This window comes from Neoarius graeffei, chromosome 5 (assembly GCF_027579695.1).
Source record: "Neoarius graeffei isolate fNeoGra1 chromosome 5, fNeoGra1.pri, whole genome shotgun sequence".
NCBI lineage: Eukaryota > Metazoa > Chordata > Actinopteri > Siluriformes > Ariidae > Neoarius > Neoarius graeffei.
The window spans coordinates 54753508-54771058 of record NC_083573.1 but is presented as its reverse complement, the minus strand read 5'-3'; the positions used below and the strand labels follow the sequence as shown (position 1 = coordinate 54771058).

General features: G+C 43.8%; 1 protein-coding gene across 4 annotated transcripts in view; it reads right to left on the bottom strand.

Annotated features, from left to right (window-relative positions):
* Nucleotides 1-7421: 7421 nt before the first annotated feature.
* ccka (cholecystokinin a) overlaps nucleotides 7422-17551 on the bottom strand; it is a 47578-nt gene continuing 37448 nt past the window's right edge. Inside the window, exons 4-6 of one of the 4 annotated variants that reach the window (XM_060922063.1) lie at nucleotides 9167-9243; nucleotides 8114-8338; nucleotides 7422-7851 (exon numbers count right to left, since the gene is read on the bottom strand). In XM_060922063.1, coding sequence (XP_060778046.1) covers nucleotides 7730-7851; nucleotides 8114-8338; nucleotides 9167-9243 — 424 coding nt within the window. In that variant the 3' untranslated portion in view covers nucleotides 7422-7729. Of the gene's footprint in view, nucleotides 7852-8113; nucleotides 8366-9166; nucleotides 9244-17551 lie in introns of those variants that run through there. The other 3 variants (XM_060922062.1, XM_060922064.1, XR_009654739.1) reach the window with 3 other exon arrangements.

Below are 17551 nucleotides of genomic sequence, written 5' to 3'. Positions count from 1 at the left end.
TAACAGAGTATATGGAGCAGGATAACTGTATTCTGTTAAAGTTATGGGGGGGGGAGAGTTAATCTGATTACTGTTACGTTTAGTAAAACTCTGGGGATTATTAGCAGAATTATACTTCATGAGACTTGCACCGGGGTGGCACGGTGGTGTAGTGGTTAGCGCTGTCGCCTCACAGCAAGAAGGTCCTGGGTTCGAGCCCCGTGGCCGGCGAGGGCCTTTCTGTGCGGAGTTTGCATGTTCTCCCTGTGTCCGCGTGGGTTTCCTCCGGGTGCTCCGGTTTCCCCCACAGTCCAAAGACATGCAGGTTAGGTTAACTGGTGACTCTAAATTGACCGTAGGTGTGAATGTGAGTGTGAATGGTTGTCTGTGTCTATGTGTCGGCCCTGTGATGACCTGGCGACTTGTCCAGGGTGTACCCCGCCTTTCGCCCGTAGTCAGCTGGGATAGGCTCCAGCTTGCCTGTGACCCTGTAGAACAGGATAAAGCGGCTACAGATAATGAGATGAGATGAAATGAGACTTGCACCACCACTCTGGTCTTGAGTGAAATCATAGCTAATAAGTAGCTTCTTTTGGCTGCTCCTGTTAGGGGTCGCCACAGCGGATGCCCTTCCTGAGGCAACCCTCCCCAGTCTATCTGGGCTTGGGACCAGCACCAAGTATGCACTGGCTTGTGCAATCCCAGTGGCTGGGTATTTTACCTAACTGCATGGGGGAAACTGGAGGAAACCCACACAGACACTGGGAGAACATGCAAACTCCACACAGGATGGCCCGTCAGCCATGAGGTTTGAACCGGAAACGTTCTTGCTGTGAGGTGACACTGCACCACCATGCCACCCTGAAATCATAGCTAATCCAACAGTTACCAATTTGTTATCATGGCTTCTAGCGGGGGAAAAAATGCTTTCACTGGATTGAAATTTCACCATTATTTTGTCTTTAAAGCATAAAACACAAACAACTTCACAGTACAGTGCAAATTATGCCTTCCAACTGTGAAAATGTTATTCATCCAGGGATTCGAAGTCTAATTTAATCCAAAAGTAGCAAAGGAATTAAGTTGTGCCACTTTAATATTGTGATTAGGTGGCTGACTACATTGTTAACAGGTCATTAGTAACTGTATTGGAATATATTTTTAGAATAACCCTCCTAATCCTGCTGAGCACTAGGAGTGGGTGTGTGAATGACGCATTCATTCTTTCTCCCGCCACTGAGCATTTTATCGGAACAATTCACGTTAGATTCCTTTGGGAAGAAAGGAAGATAGATAAGATGTTCCTTCTGGAGCAAGGCTCTGACCATCTAGTAATCGTTACATGAATGAATAAAAAAATATACCAGTCAGTACACTAGCAATTTCTCCTAAGTGCCAGTTCCCTCTTCACAGCTCTCATTCATCTTCCTTTTTGCATTCGATGAGTGGAGGCTTATGATCCGATAACACAGAAGTGATGAACACTAAGCAGCTATTTCGATATTCACAGTATACTGTCATCCAGTGTGAAGAGGGTTTATTCATGAGGAGCTTCAATTGTATGTACATAAGTGTTTATTTTCATACTGTAAACCTGCCTATGTTTTAATACATGGATGAAAACAGTGAAAGTGCATCCTATGGATAACATACATCTTTATGCTTTTAAAAAAGATTTAAGATCTGATAATGATTAGAGGTGGAAAATATTTGCTGCAAACACTTGAGTGATTGCATTTTATTACTGTACAAACTGTAAGTACTATCATCTCATCTCATTATCTCTAGCCGCTTTATCCTTCTACAGGGTCGCAGGCAAGCTGGAGCCTATCCCAGCTGACTACGGGCGAAAGGCGGGGTACACCCTGGACAAGTCGCCAGGTCATCACAGGGCTCTGTAAGTACTATTTTGTAAAATTTAACTAAAGTATTGTTGAACTTGTGGTGCAAGTGGTTAGCACTGTTGCATCACAGTAAGAAGGTTCTGGGTTCGAGCCCCGTGGCCAGCGAGGGCCTTTCTGTGTGGAGTTTGCATGTTCTCCCCATGTCCGCATGGGTTTCCTCCGGGTGCTCCGGTTTCCCCCACAGTCCAAAGGCATGCAGGTTAGGTTAACTGGTGACTCTAAATTGACCGTAGGTGTGAATGTGAGTGTGAATGGTTGTCTGTGTCTATGTGTCAGCCCTGTGATGACCTGGCGACTTGTCCAGGGTGTACCCCGCCTTTCGCCCGTAGTCAGCTGGGATAGGCTCCAGCTTGCCTGCGACCCTGTAGAACAGGATAAAGCGGCTACAGATAATGATGATGATGATGCCCTTTATTGTCACTAGTCACATGTACCAGCAAAATTAGCCGTCAACCTGTCCGTACATATACAACATACAATTGACATAGGGTAGACAGGACAGGAAGACAGGGATAAAGATACAAAGGAAACACAACATGAGGAGAGATAAGGAAAAAAAAAGAACACCCCCCCCACTATGCTCCTGTCAGGAGTACAGTGTGGGAACATTAAAAAAACCTTTGCATAAGCACAACTACAACACAGGTACACTTTAAACACGGGACTTGAGGGGGGGAAGGGGAGGAGGTAATCCAGCGCAAGCAAGCAGCCATCCGCTCCTGCAGCCATGAAGGCGCTGGTCACGCACCGGCTTGTCACACTGGGGGTAAAAATGGCGACCGCGGAGAGTTAGAGAGGAATTCAAAAAATGAGAGTGTCTCCCGACATTGGCCTTCAGGGGGAAATGTTTTCTCAGCAACGGCCTAAAACAAGGCCGGTTCTGTCTCAGGGCGCCGAATGTCGATAAGATATGAATTGTTTGGTCTTTCCAGATGCAGACTTTGCACGTCCTCACCGCTCGTCCATATCTGTCCATTCTATTCAAATTGATCTCCGAAAAACTTATTCCTTGCAAAGCTGAAAGCTGCTCCGAGATAACCATTTTGTGGTTAAAGTATAATGAGATGAGATGAGATGGATGCAGCTCTGATAAGTCTGTATCTCCTTCCAGAGGGCAGTAGCGAGACCAGATGATGTCCAGGGTGAGTATGGTCTTTTAAAATACAGTTAGCCTTCTTTTGTAGTCAGTCAGTGTAAATGTCTTTGAGGGGAGGTAGTGGTGTATCAATTATGCGCTCTGTTGCCCTCACCACCCACTGCAAGTCCTTCCTGTCCTCTGCGGTGCAGCTGGAAAACCACACCATACAACAGTAGGTCAGGAGACTCTGTGTTGCAGATCGATAAAAGTTGATCAGCAGGTGGTGAGGGAGGCGAGCTTGCTTTAACTTCCTAAGGAAGTAAAGCCTCTGTTGGGATTTCCCCACCTGGTGAGAAATGTTAGATGTGGACGCTGAGGAACTTGAGGGTCTCCACCCTCTCCACCTCCTCACCATGTATGCAGAGGGTAGAATGTTCAGTACACCTCGATCTTCTAAAGTCCACTATCATTTCCTTAGTTTTTGAAATGTTTAAGTCTAGGTTATTGTCTGAACACCATTTTGTCAAGTGCTGAACCTCCTCCCTGTAGGCTGTCTCGTTGTTGTTAGTTATCATTCTCACTATCGTGGTATCGTCAGCAAATTTGACAATGGTGTTACTGGTGTGGATGGGGGAACAGTCATGGGTGAAGACGGAGTAGAGGAAGGGGCTGAGGACACACCCCTGTGGTGTGCCTGTGTTCAAGATGAGAGTGGACGATGTGTATAGTCCAATCCTGACATTCTGTGGTCTGTTACTTAGGAAATCCAATCTCCAAGTGCACAGTGAACTGCCTAAGCCCAGGTCACTCACTTTTTTAACTAGCCTGTGGGGAATAACTGTATTAAAGGCGGAGCTAAAATCCACGAACAGCATTCTCACGTAGGTGTTTTTCTGATCCAAGTGTGTGAGAGCTGTGTGGAGAGCTGTGATTATTGGATCCTCTGTCGACCTGTTCACTCTATGAGCATACTGATGCTGGTCGAGGTTAGCAGGCATGGCCGTTTTAATGTGAGAAAGGATGAGTCTCTTGAAACATTTAGTGATGATGGGGGTTAGGGCAACTGGGCGATAGTCATTGACGCAGTTCACTGTACTTTTCTTTGGTATTGGCATGATGGTAGCTGATTTCAAGCAAGTGGGGACTGTGGATTATTGTAGTAATAGGTTGAAGATGGTTGTAAAGACCTCTGCTAGCTGGTCTGCGCAGTCTCTCCTGCCAGTGACTCCATCTGGACCGGCTGCTTTCCTCGTGTTGACTCTCCGCAGGGTGGCTCTGACCTGGTGTTGATGCAGCTGTATGGGGTCATCCTTCCCTGTTAGTGCTGGGTGGATGTTGGCCTCCCTGTTTCGTCGATCGACGCGAGAAAAGAAGCAGTTCAGTGTGTCTGGCAGACTGTGGTCCGTGGGGTTTGTGAATATGTTGCCGTCCTTGTAGCCAGTCAGAGTTTTTAATCCCCTGCCACATACCTTTGGAGTTATTGCTGTTAAATGTTCCTCTATGCACTGCTTATACCTGCGCTTGGCCTCTCTGATACCCCTCATCAGGTTTCTCCGTGCTGTTTTGTAGGCCTGCAGATCCCCAGATTTAAACACAGAATCACGTGTTTTGAGCAGGGCCCGCACCTTCGGGCCAAGGGGCTTGAACCCGGACCTTCTTGCTGTGAGGCGACAGCGCTAACCACTACACCACCGTGCCGCCCAGGTAAGAAGTTAGCAATTAAAATGCAATCGTGTACTTCTGTTCACTCACCTCGGCTTTTCAGGGAAACCGAAAAGTTCAATGCCAAAGATGGAAGGAATAGCTTGGGATTTGATTCCTATTTGTTTTGATGCCTTAATGAGATCTCTAAGGAATTCACTGCCAAGTAAAGTCTTTATTGATGGCCTTATTTTCCTCCATCACACTGCTGCACTGAGTGAGGCTGCTCTCCAGGATGCTGATGTGCTTGTGGCGGTTTCTAGAGCACCTTAGATAATCAATCGGTTTCATACTAATCACAATGCTGGAAAATAATCATATAAGGCGTCTTAGGGTGAATACAGTCAGAGGCAGTGTTTGAATTGCTATTTTTCTCACCTTTTTTTCTCACCATACGCCAGGTAGATGATTGGTTCATCTGTCAGCTAGACGTCACTCCTCACAATCTGTCGCCATCTTGTTCTGTCTTCATATATCCGTTCTTCATCCACTTGTTCCATCTCTAGGCCTCTCCTCTCCAGTCCGTCCTTCACTCCCTCCATCCATCTCTTCCTCGGCCTGCCAACAGGTCTTCTTCCTTGTGGCGTCCACTCTAGGTATTTTCTTGGTTTTCTGTCTTCCTCCATTCTTTTAACGTGTCCATACCATCTCAGTTTTGATTTTTCCAATTCCTCTAACAGTGATGTAATTCCTAGTTCCTCTCTTATTCTATCATTCCTCATTTTGTCTCTTCTTGTTACCCCTCTTATTAGTCTTAGAACTCTCATTTCGGCAGCTTGTACCTTGGACTTGGTCTTGGTGGTCAGTGTCCAACATTCCGCAGCATATGTTAATATTGGTTTTAATATGGTTTTATATATTATTATCTTGCATTTTCTAGGTACGTATTTATCTTTTAGTATCGGATACAGCATGTTTACATTGGCATTATACTTTTCTATCCTTTTATTGAGTTCCACCTCTTGCTCATTTCTTTCATTAAAGTATACTCCTAGATATGTATAATTTTCTCCTTGCATAAGTTGATGTTCCCCTGCCCTGATGTTTAACTCCTCTCTTCTGCGTCCTACAAACATCACTTCAGTTTTATTTTTATTCATTTTCAAACCATTTCTTTCTAGCCCTGTACTCCATCTCTCTATCTCCTCCTGTAGCTGATCTGCCGTGTCAGCTATCACAGCCACGTCATCTGCATAAACAAAAGTTTCTACATCTGTCCTACAAACATCACTTCAGTTTTATTTTTATTCATTTTCAAACCATTTCTTTCTAGCCCTGTACTCCATCTCTCTATCTCCTCCTGTAGCTGATCTGCCGTGTCAGCTATCACAGCCACGTCATCTGCATAAACAAAAGTTTCTACATCTGTTCTTTCTTCGCAAATGTGTCTTAGACATTTGTCCATATATATAATGAACAACAGAGGGGAGAGCACTCCTCCTTGCCTTACCCCTGTTTTAACATCAAACCAGTTGCTATCCACTTGACTGTTCTTTACCTTATTTCTACATTCTTTATACATGCTCTTGATTATTCTCACTAATTTAGGTTGTATGCCATAATGTTCATCTTTCAGAATCTTCCAAAGTCTTTCCCTGTTGATTCTGTCAAATGCCTTTTCTAGATCTATAAAGGCCAAGTATTTATTTTGGTTCCATTCCCATCCTTTCTCTAACAACATTTTTAGGGCAAACACCAAGTCAACAGTACTTCTTCCAGGTCTAAAGCCATGCTGCCAGTTTCCTATCTTATCCTCCACCTGTATTCTCAGTCTGTTCTCAATTATTCTTTCATATATCTTTCCTGCATGTGTTAGTAGTGTTATTCCCCTGTAGTTCTTGCAATCTGTTTTATTTCCCTTTTTCTTATAAATTGGACATATTATATTATGACACATCTAAGTGCCCCGGCAGCAGGCCTTTTCATGTTAGGATAAGTGCATGTGCATGCACGTGTTTGAGCATGTGTGGGTGTACATGCGCTTGTCTGGGTTTATTGGTTCACTTTTTATTGTCTTAACAGAATGAAATCCCTCTCATTGAGGCACACCTGTGGCATAATAGTGCCTTTTGTTCTCTGTAAACTATTGCTGTCTCTCATTTGCCATCCCGCAATTCATCCATTATATACTAACTCAAGTGGTGTACATAATAGACAGCATGAGGTTATGTCCCAGTTTGTCTGTTTCCGGCTCTGTGCTCGTACAAGTAAAAGCAAGCCTTTTATTGCCTGCACTGTGAGCTTCCCTAAGGCTGTTAGGTGAGAGATTAGATTGCCGAAAGCCCTATACACTAGTGCTGCCACTTCAGATGATCAATAAGAGAAAGTGTTTATGTGGCCATTAACTGTAAGCTCTCTCCCCGAAGCACTAAACAAATGGCTATGCTGGGCTCCACTGTAAGGTGGAGGATTTTAAACTGTCACTTCTGTAATGTTTTTCATGGCATCCCATAGTGGTTTGGCTCAAATCTCATTATTAACGAAGTAATCAAGAATACCAAAGTGTCTCGGTCTTTATTACAACCTTCACTAGAGCTGTTAAAGCGTCTGCTTTAGCACACACGCTAAAAAGATCTCATCTAATCAGTGTTTCCATGGCATCACATTTGCTTTTGAATAAATGTGTGATATGATGCTACGGTACCCTTCTCCTTCTGTTTTGTCCAATTTATTATGTTTGAATCTAACGGCATTATGCAAACTTCTGGACTCCAGAGAAAATATAGTTGGGTGAATGTGTTAAGGCAATGATTTATTTTCAAACATCTAACATATTCTTAATGCTAGAAGAAAATCATATACACAAGAAAATATATCAAGCAGACCACATTACCAGTCAGTCACTGTTCCTCAAAAATATGAGTGCATGTAAAATCTGTATGAGTTACACATACATATTCATATATTGCATCATCTTCATTATACAAATTTACATCAGAAATAAGCTGAAGAAAGGGCACTCCGACAATGACGTGATTGGCAGGGGAAAGAATTAAAATGGATCACTCTGTCGACATGGTTGGCTGATTGGTTGGTTCCTTAAAAATGATGATGGGGTGATTGGATATTATGAAGAGTATTCATACTCCTCAGCGCTCCGGCGGCCAAAATCCATCCAGCCCAGGTAGTCTCTGTCCTTTATTCTGTGGTTGGAACTGGTGTTGAGGGACGGGCTCCTGCGATATGAACCTGCGAGGCGGAGGTGGGGGAATCCTCTGGTTACAGGTTACAGGAAAACGCAATGTATAGCATTCTAAATTTGAAACATTGAAGTAGCACTAGAACATCTAAACATGGTTTTTACAGAAAAATGCTAATGTGTAACAAGGAAGAAGTGTAATAAGTTAGTTCATTTGAGGTGCTGTTGCTCTGTTGGTATTAGTTTAATTCTCAAAGTAGGTCTATTGTCAGAATATTTATGAATATGAAAGGTGAGTGTAGACTGCCCTACCTTTCCTGGAAATGAGTCTGGCCAGCAGTTCATTCAGCCTGCGCACAGCATCCTCCTCCACCTTCTCTTCTTGCGTTTTAGACAATAAGTTGAGATGGCCACTGGGGGGCACTGCACGGGTGTGGCGCGTGTGTTCATCTACAGACCCTCCATCCGACTGCCCTTCTTCCACTAAATGTATGGGGTGAGAGAAGCAGCCACTGCTGGAGAGAGCCACCAGCAGCACTAACACAGAGATTCCAGTGTTCATGTCTGAAGCACATACCCAGAGAAAACGTCATTTACAGGAAAGTGTTATAAATGTAATATTCCATTTCCCCTGAGCACTACAGCACCAAATGAGCTTTTGAATGTTTACACAACAACTTGACTCATTCATATGACTTGAGCTGAAATATAGTCTCATAACTCTAACAATTAGATTCCGTTAATACAGACATAATAGACAAACTATTTGCAGAAATGTCAGTGCTTGAAATATGAATTAAATCTATTGACGGCTCTTAATATATGCTTTTGATGAGAACCCAGGATATGTTCTTAAAGCCTAGCTTTCCTTTCATAATCCCATTATTATTATTATTATTATTATTATTATTATTATTAATTCTCTACTCAGTGATTTGAACTCAAAGAGCACAAATAAAGCATAAGAAATTCTGCATTATAACAAAAATGTTGTTTTTGTTTAGCAGAGGTTAAAAGAGAGACAAAGAGAGAAACGTTCTAATAAAAGCAAGAGCTTTCTCCAAAAGAGCAGCTGGCTCATATACCAATTGATTGGTGAATGAGCCTTTCTATAATACAACTGCAATAATAAACAATATATTTTATTCTTTGAATAATAATTGATATGATATATGAGGAAATTAGGTTATAACAATTAATACATTAGTAATTAATATATGAGACTAATCATGCCCAATTGTAAAAAAAAAAATATATTTATCGCATCAGCAAGAACTAAAAACCATTAAATAATAATAAAAATAATAGAAATTTAGTTTCACCTAATTCAACACAATGTTCTAAAGATAAGGAGAAAAGAAATACCTTGCACTGAGACTGAGGCTGTGCAGCAGAGAGGAGCAGCAGGCGAGACAGGAGACTGAGTGAGAAGATGTGCTGTGCTGAACCAATATGAATGAGAAAAACTTCAGCACCCTGTTCAACAGCGGCCCTTATATACCCTTCTGCAGGGGGCTGGCTTTGTGTGGCCCGCATAGCATCAACTGCACTACTCTCTCTCTGTGCGTGTGTGTGTGTGTGTGCGTACTTATTTGCGCAAGACTGACGCAGGATGGAGTACTTTATTTTTACAGGATACACACCATGACACTGTCACTCACAGAAGTGTGTTTCTCTAACACACACACACACACACACACACACACACACACACACACACACACACACACACAGAGAGAGAGATTACTCTACAGCTATTCTACTGCTATAAATGTCAACTAAAGTATGACACTTTTTTGGATAACAATTCAACCACCACTTCGTTGTTTTTACACAGACAGCCAAGTGAAAGAAAAATCAAAGGGGCAGGGGATCCTACTTCTACACTAAAAATGTAGATTTGAACAAAAATAATTGGCTGTTTACATAAAACCAATTTAGTCCTGTGATAACCTGGCGACTTGTCCAGGGTGTACCCTGCCTCTTGCCCATAGTCAGCTGGGATAGGCTCCAGCTTGTCTGTGACCCTGTAGAACAGAATAAGCGGCTACAGATAATGGATGAGTGGATGGATAAAACCAATTCACTTTTACCATTAAAACCAGTAAAAGATCATATGATGGACATAATGATGCCTAATGATTAGTATAAAATACTGTCTAACTATATAACTTATATAATGAACTTGTGTAATAATACATATAATGTTTTGTGTTAATAAGCTGAAGAAGAATGTCAAGAATAGTTATGATACAGACTGGGGCAGAATTAAGGGGTGGCCTGAAATATCATTGGTTACCTCAATGGTTTATTCAGAGATCTGGCACATAATTAATGTTTATTTTTTAATTTTTAATTTTTTAATACCTAGCCTGCTACGGAGTAAGCGGGGCGAGGTGTTGTTTTTGGTCTGGTTTATTTGTTTATTTATTATTTCTTTGTTTATTTTGCAAAGATTGCAAAGCATAGGTTTTAGTAGCACTGTGTTAAATTGTTTTTCTAATTACCTGAGTGGTAGAACTCAATGTGTGGTATTAGATAACTGTACCTCATCCTTGCTAGAAGTAAAAATGGGTGTCCCCCAAGGATCAGTTTTGGGCCCTATTTTATTTTCTATTTATATAAATAATTTAGGTATGGATCTGAAACAAACAAAGATTCATCTTTATGCAGATGATACTATTTTGTACGCTTCTGCTACATCATTGAAGAAAGCAAATCATTATCTACAGTTTGCTTTTAGTCAGGTACAAAAATCTTTGGTAGGATTAAAGTTGGTATTAAATGTTAAAAAAACAAAATTTCTGGTTAAATACAGGTTAAATAAATAAATAAATTTATTATTTCTTTGTTTTTTTGCTAGCAACATTACAGGAAAACGGCTGGAACAATCTTTTTTTTAAAAAACCTTTTATTATTCGTCACATGCACACTTCAAGCACAGTGAAATTCATCCTCTGCATTTAACCCATCTGAAACAGTGAACACACACACACACACACACACACCCAGAGCAGTGGGCAGCCACACCAGAGCGCCCGGGGAGCAGTCAGGGGTCAGGTACCTTGCTCAAGGACACCTCAGCCCAAGGCCGCCCCACGTCAACCTAACTGCATGTCTTTGGACTGTGGGGGAAACCGGAGCACCCGGAGGAAACCCACGCAGACACGGGGAGAACATGCAAACTCCACACAGAAAGGCCCTCGCCGGCCACGGGGCTCGAACCCGGACCTTCTTGCTGTGAGGCGACAGTGCTAACCACTACACCACCATGCCACCCACAATCTTCATGAAACTTTCAGGATAGATGGGCATTGGTCTCAAATAGAACTGCCAACATTTTGAGGGTCATCCGGTCAAGGTCAAGGTAACCAAAACAAAACAAAAAAACCCCTCTGAGCTCAGACTGCAGGAGTGCTGCCTCGGAAAGACTCCTCCCACAAACACGCTGATTGGATCACGACCTGCCTCATTTGCATACACTGTGCTGTCATTGTATAGTGTCTTGGTTCGTTTACATATGCAAATAAAGGAAGTTTGACCACACCCACTTTTAAACCCCACTGATAAAAACTTCCCTGCTCTGTTGATTTATTATTATTATTATTATTATTATTATTATTATTATTATTATCTCTCCCACTACGGACTAAAGAAATCGCTTTCAGAAATGTTCATGCTTATTACAGTCTCAAAAGTAGCCAGTCAACGGTGGCAAATCCTACTACAGACAGCGATTTGCCGCCGTCTATTTTTCACTGAGTAACAAAAAATATTTTTGTTTACATATCTGTACAAAACTGAGCAGCGCGCGATGTGAAACTAAGTTTCATTCAACTAAATAATGGCCAGGGTTCCCGCTGGAGCTCGTCACATTCATCACTGACGAACGTAATCCATCAGTGACGAAAATTACTAGCAGTCGTCATGGTGACGAATGTGCGTCATCATTATCATAAGTCATCTTTTATAGAAATCCCTCAGTTTGCTGAAACCCAGTCCCAGTGAAGAGACTTTGGGAAGCCAGAGTGTAAACAGTGAGCGCACACACAATGGCCAATAAAAATCGACTACACATAATGACCACATGAGCACCAAGATTTTGACCAATCACAGTGCGCCTTAATGGGCCTGGTGTGGCGGTGTAATCATCTCTGCGGGAACCAAACAGTGGTGCAGTCTGAACTGGTGAATTAATATTTATTTATTTATTTATTTATTGCGAGCTTCTTCAAGCACTGAAGACGATTTAAGGGCCGAAACAGGCATGGAGGAGACACACTCAGGGCCCCTACTGTCTCCGAGCACATCGGGCAGTGTCAGTAATACACAGAGGTGGACAAAGTCCCCAACTTCATTACTTAAGTCAAAGTACAGATCCCACTGATCAAATGTTACTCCGATACAAGTGAAAGTTGTCCAGTCAAATTTTTACTGAAGTTAAAGTACTGAAGTACTTGATTTTAAAAATACTTAAGTATTAAAAGTACATTTTCTGTCAGTGCATTGTTGTATTATTGCCACAGCGCTTACAAAACCTAATACCGTTACCAAAGATAGAAATGTGAATTCACAAAATGAACACATGCTGTGCCATCATGGTGGTTTAACGTTAAGCTAGCTAGTCAGTGACGCTCCACCTGACATGCTAGCAAACTCTTTTCAAACTTGAAATCAGCCTAACGTTACTAGAAAAGAAAGATTTCTAAGAAGAAACCCTTATTTGTCACATGCACACTTCAAGCACAGTGAAGTTCATCCTCTGCATTTAACCCATCTGAAGCAGTGAACACACACTCACTCAGAGCAGTGGGCAGCCACACCAGAGCGCCCGGGGAGCAGTCAGGGGTCAGGTACCTTGCTCAAGGGCACCTCAGCCCAAGGCCGCCCCATGTCAACTTAACTGCATGTCTTTGGATTGTGGGGGAAACCGGAGCACCCGGAGGAAACCCATGCAGACACGGAGAGAACATGCAAACTCCACACAGAAAGGCCCTCGCCGGCCGCTGGGTTCGAACCCGGAACCTTCTTGCTGTGAGGTGACCGTGCTAACCACTACACCACTGTGCCACCCATTCTACTTGAATTCAAGATGGCGGCGCATCAGGACGCAGCGGCTTACAGCTCTCCTTTCAAATGCACGTTTTTGTATTTTTTGTGTGTTATAACTGTTTGTTTTGCGTCACCTACGGACTTCAACACAAGATACACCCATATGGATCTGATAGACATCGGCATTCGGCAAGAAATGATCATTTCAAACGACTTTCATCGCGCTTACAACATTCCGGAGGAGATAGCGAGGGCACCGGGGTCTCCGTGGATTGTTATCGGGTCTGGCAGACGAAGGAGGCGGAGACGCGAGAGGAAGCAAAAACGGGGCTGCAGAGCGGGCCTGCTGAACAAGCTCAGGAAACAGCCACTCAAACCTCCGCTACCAAGCCTCTATCTTTCCAATGCTAGATCCCTGGTACACAAAATGGATGACTTGGAATTACAGCTTGCTGGTAACCGCTACATTCGTGAATGCTGTGCAATCATCATAACGGAGACATGGCTACAACCGCTAATCCCCGACGCTTCGGTGCAGCTAGCAGGCCGCACGCTGCACAGATGGGACAGGAATAGTGACTCCGGGAAAAACAGAGGAGGGGGGCTCTGCGTTTACGTGAATGAAGGTTGGTGCAACAACAGTACAGTCTTAGACAAGCATTGTTCTCCTGACCTAGAGTTCATGTCCGTAAGATGCAGACCCTTCTTTCTGCCGAGGGAGCTAGCAGCTGTTATCATCACTGCAGTCTACATACCACCGGACGCTAACGTCAAAACCGCTCTCTGTCTGCTCGCAAACAACATTAACAACCACCAGCGAGCCTACCCAAACGGCGCGCACATCATTGCAGGAGACTTCAATAAGGCAAACCTCAAAACGGTGTTGCCTAAATTTTACCAACATGTGAAGTGTGCAACGAGGGGAGTAAATACTCTGGACCATGTTTATTCCAACCTTAAACATGCCTACAGAGCTATTCCCCTCCCCCACCTCGGACAGTCTGACCATCTCTCCCTGTTCCTACCCCCCGCATACACCCCCCTCAGCCGGCAATCAAAGCCACAAAGATGGACAATTACCACCTGGCCTGACGACGCCCTCCCCCGACTCCAGGACTGCTTTGAACGAACACAGTGGGAAGTTTTCCATCACGAGGACCTGGCCACATACACGGATGCAGTGCTAGCTTACATCAAGCACTGCATTGACATGGTCACCATAGTAAAGACCATTCGGGTGTTCCCGAATGAGAAACCATGGATGACCGGCCAGGTCCATGCACTCCTATGTGCCCGGGATGCAGCCTTCAGATCCGGCGACCAAGCGCTATACAGTAGGACTCGGGCCGACCTGAAGAAAGGCATCAGCGCAGCCAAAGCAGACTACAGGAAAAGGATTGAGGAGCAGCTGACAAGCCCCAGGCAGCTGTGGCAGGGCATTCAGGCAATAATAAACTACAGGGGCTGTGCTGTGTCAGCCGGGGACTCAGATGCGGCACTTGCGGAGGAGCTGAACAGCTTCTTCGCCCGCTTTGAAGCTCAGGCGCAGCACACAGCCAAACCACTCCCTGGACCATCTCCCCAGCTCCCACCACAGCTCACACCTCCCCCCAGCACTCCACCCCAACCCACACTTCAACCGACAGCAATCACTGGCACTCCCCCGCTCACTCTGAAGGTCGAGCCTGAGGATGTGAGACGGGTGCTCCGGGCCGTAAACCCCAGGAAGGCAACTGGCCCGGATGGCGTACCAGGGAAGGTGCTCAAGGCCTGTGCTGACCAACTTGCACATGTCTTCACGGACATCTTCAACAGGTCACTGGAACAAGCCATCATCCCGACCTGTTTGAAGTCTGCCACCATCATCCCGGTCCCCAAAAAGTCGCCCACAGCCAGCCTCAACGATTACCGCCCCGTAGCACTCACCCCCGTCATAACGAAGTGCTTTGAGAAACTGGTCCTGCACCACATAAAAACCTGTCTCCCCCCCACCCTGGACCCCCACCAGTTTGCATACAGGCCTAACAGATCGACTGAGGATGCAATAGCCACTGCTCTCAACTCTGTGCTGAACCATTTGGAGAGACAAGGGAGCTATGTCAGAATGCTCTTCATCGACTACAGCTCAGCTTTCAACACCATAATACCGGACATCCTGATCCCCAAGCTAACCAGCCTAGGGCTCCCATCATCCACCTGCTCCTGGATCAAAGACTTTTTAATCAACCTACCCCAACAGGTGAAACTGGGCCGCCACCTTTCATCTGCCCGCACCCTCAGCACTGGCTCACCGCAGGGCTGCGTGCTGAGCCCACTCCTGTACTCGCTCTACACAACCCACCCAGAGAACATCATCGTCAAATTTGCTGACGACACAACAGTGGTGGGGATGATAACAGGGGGGAACGAGGAGGCCTACAGAGATGAGGTCCTGAACCTGGAGAGGTGGTGTGCAACCAACAACTTAGCACTGAACATCTCTAAGACAAAGGAACTCATCCTGGCCTTCCGGCGGAACAGCGCTACCCCTGCCCCCCTGTATATCAACGGCGAGTGTGTTGAGCGAGTGCAGACCTTCAAATTCCTGGGTGTCCACATCTCTGCTGACCTCTCCTGGTCAACCAACACGTCAGCCCTGGTCAAGAAGGCCCAGCAGCGGCTACACTACCTCAGAGTGCTCAAGAGGGAGCAACTGAGCACAAGCCTGCTGGTGACCTTCTACCGCTCCACCATAGAGAGTCTGCTGACCTACGCAGTGTCAGTGTGGCACTCTAGCTGCACAGTGGCTGACAGGAAGAGGCTGCAGAGGGTGACCAACACTGCACAAAGGATCATCGGCAGCCCTCTGCCTTCCTTAACTGACATCTACAACTCTAGATGTCTGAACAGAGCAAAAAACATCATAAGGGACATCACCCACCCTGGCTTCCATCTGTTCAACCTGCTACCCTCTGGCAGGCGATACAGGTCCATACCAGCCAGAACAAACAGACTCAGGGACAGCTTCTTTCCTAAAGCAGTCACCATACTCAACTCCAGTCTGCACTGAGGAACTGGTCCTTTGAGAACTGGCCTACCTGTGAACCGTTCAAAATGCAACTTTGTGTATGCTTGTGTGTGTGTGTGTGTGTGTGTGTGTGTGTGTATTGCATCATGTCTTTTTGCACTGTCAATACAAATGTCACCTTATCACTGAATGCTGCTATCACTAGCCACTTTACTTATACTACTGGAGTATTGATGCCAATATACTTGAACTATATGTATGTGTATATGTGTGTGTGTGTGTATATATATATATATATATATATATATATATATATATATATATATATATATATGTGTGTGTGTGTGTGTATATGTATGTATATATGTATATACTGTAATTATAATGCCAATATACTTGAACTGTAGTTATAATGTTACACATGGTTGCACACCACTGGATGCTGCTACTATCAGCCACTTTACTTGCCCTTAAGGTTTTTGTGTCTGTATATAGTAGCTAGTAGTTCAATAGTAGTTTTTGTATATTGTATATACCTTTTCTTTTTATTCTATGTGTGTGTACACTTTATGGAGCAGCTCTGAATCTCATTATACTCTGTGTGATGACAATAAAGGCTTTCTATTCTATTCTATTCTATTCTATTCTACATTGTTTATTTGGCAGGATTATGCTAAAACATATTTCTGAAAGGACTTCAGATAAGTTAACGTTATTCATGTTAGCATAACTCCGTTTTTATATGCTAACTAACAGTGTCCAAGTTAACTAGCTGTGTGTTAACGTTAGCCGTGGACAAGGTGACGGCAACTTGGTGGGCAAATCCATAGAAAGTCATTTGACGAACCAGACTGCACAGCTACTGCAATGGTATCGCTAACTCTAAAAGGACAGACAACTTCACTGCAAGCTTTCTCTTGGAATAAAACGTTTAAATACCTCAATATGCTTCCGCAGGTTGGATGGCGAGTTTTTGTAGGCCATGATGTGGTTCGTTTTTGGCAAACAAAGCAAACATTTAAAATGAAACGTGTCTTTAATCCTTTCAGAAAACTGAAACATGGGTTCATGGGCCATGAGTGCGTGCGTGCATTCTCCAGAAGAACCGCCTCCTTCTGTTCTGCCATCAACTGATCGTGTTCAAATAATGCTGTTGAGAAATAATTTAACTTGATTTTATACAGTCTGTGGACGTGACGTGACCCTAGTGATTACTGATCAGCAGTCTCAGTGTCTCCTGTGTAAAAACCAATCACGTTTTAGAAAAGAAAAGAAAAGAAAAGAAAAGAAAAGAAAAGAAAAGAAAAGAAAAGAAAAGAAAAGAAAAGAAAAAACATCCACTTTCAAAGCCGCTTCATAGTAATGAGTAACAAGGACCTTGATAGAAATGTAGTGGAGTAAAAAGTATGAATTTTGTCTTTCAAATGTAGTGAAGTTAAAGTCATAAGTTTAAAAAAAAAATACTCACGTAAAATACAGATACTCAAAAAGTGTACTTAAGTACAGTACTCAAGTAAATGTACTTTATTACTGTCCACCTCTGGTAATACAGAGGTCAATAAATAAATACATAAATAAATCCATTGTACTGAAAGAGCTGTCAGTTGGCAAGCGACCTAAGGGAGCTCTGTTTCTGGCCTCTAGCCTCCGGGTATTTTCAACCTTAAAAACTTAAGATATTAAGAGAAAAC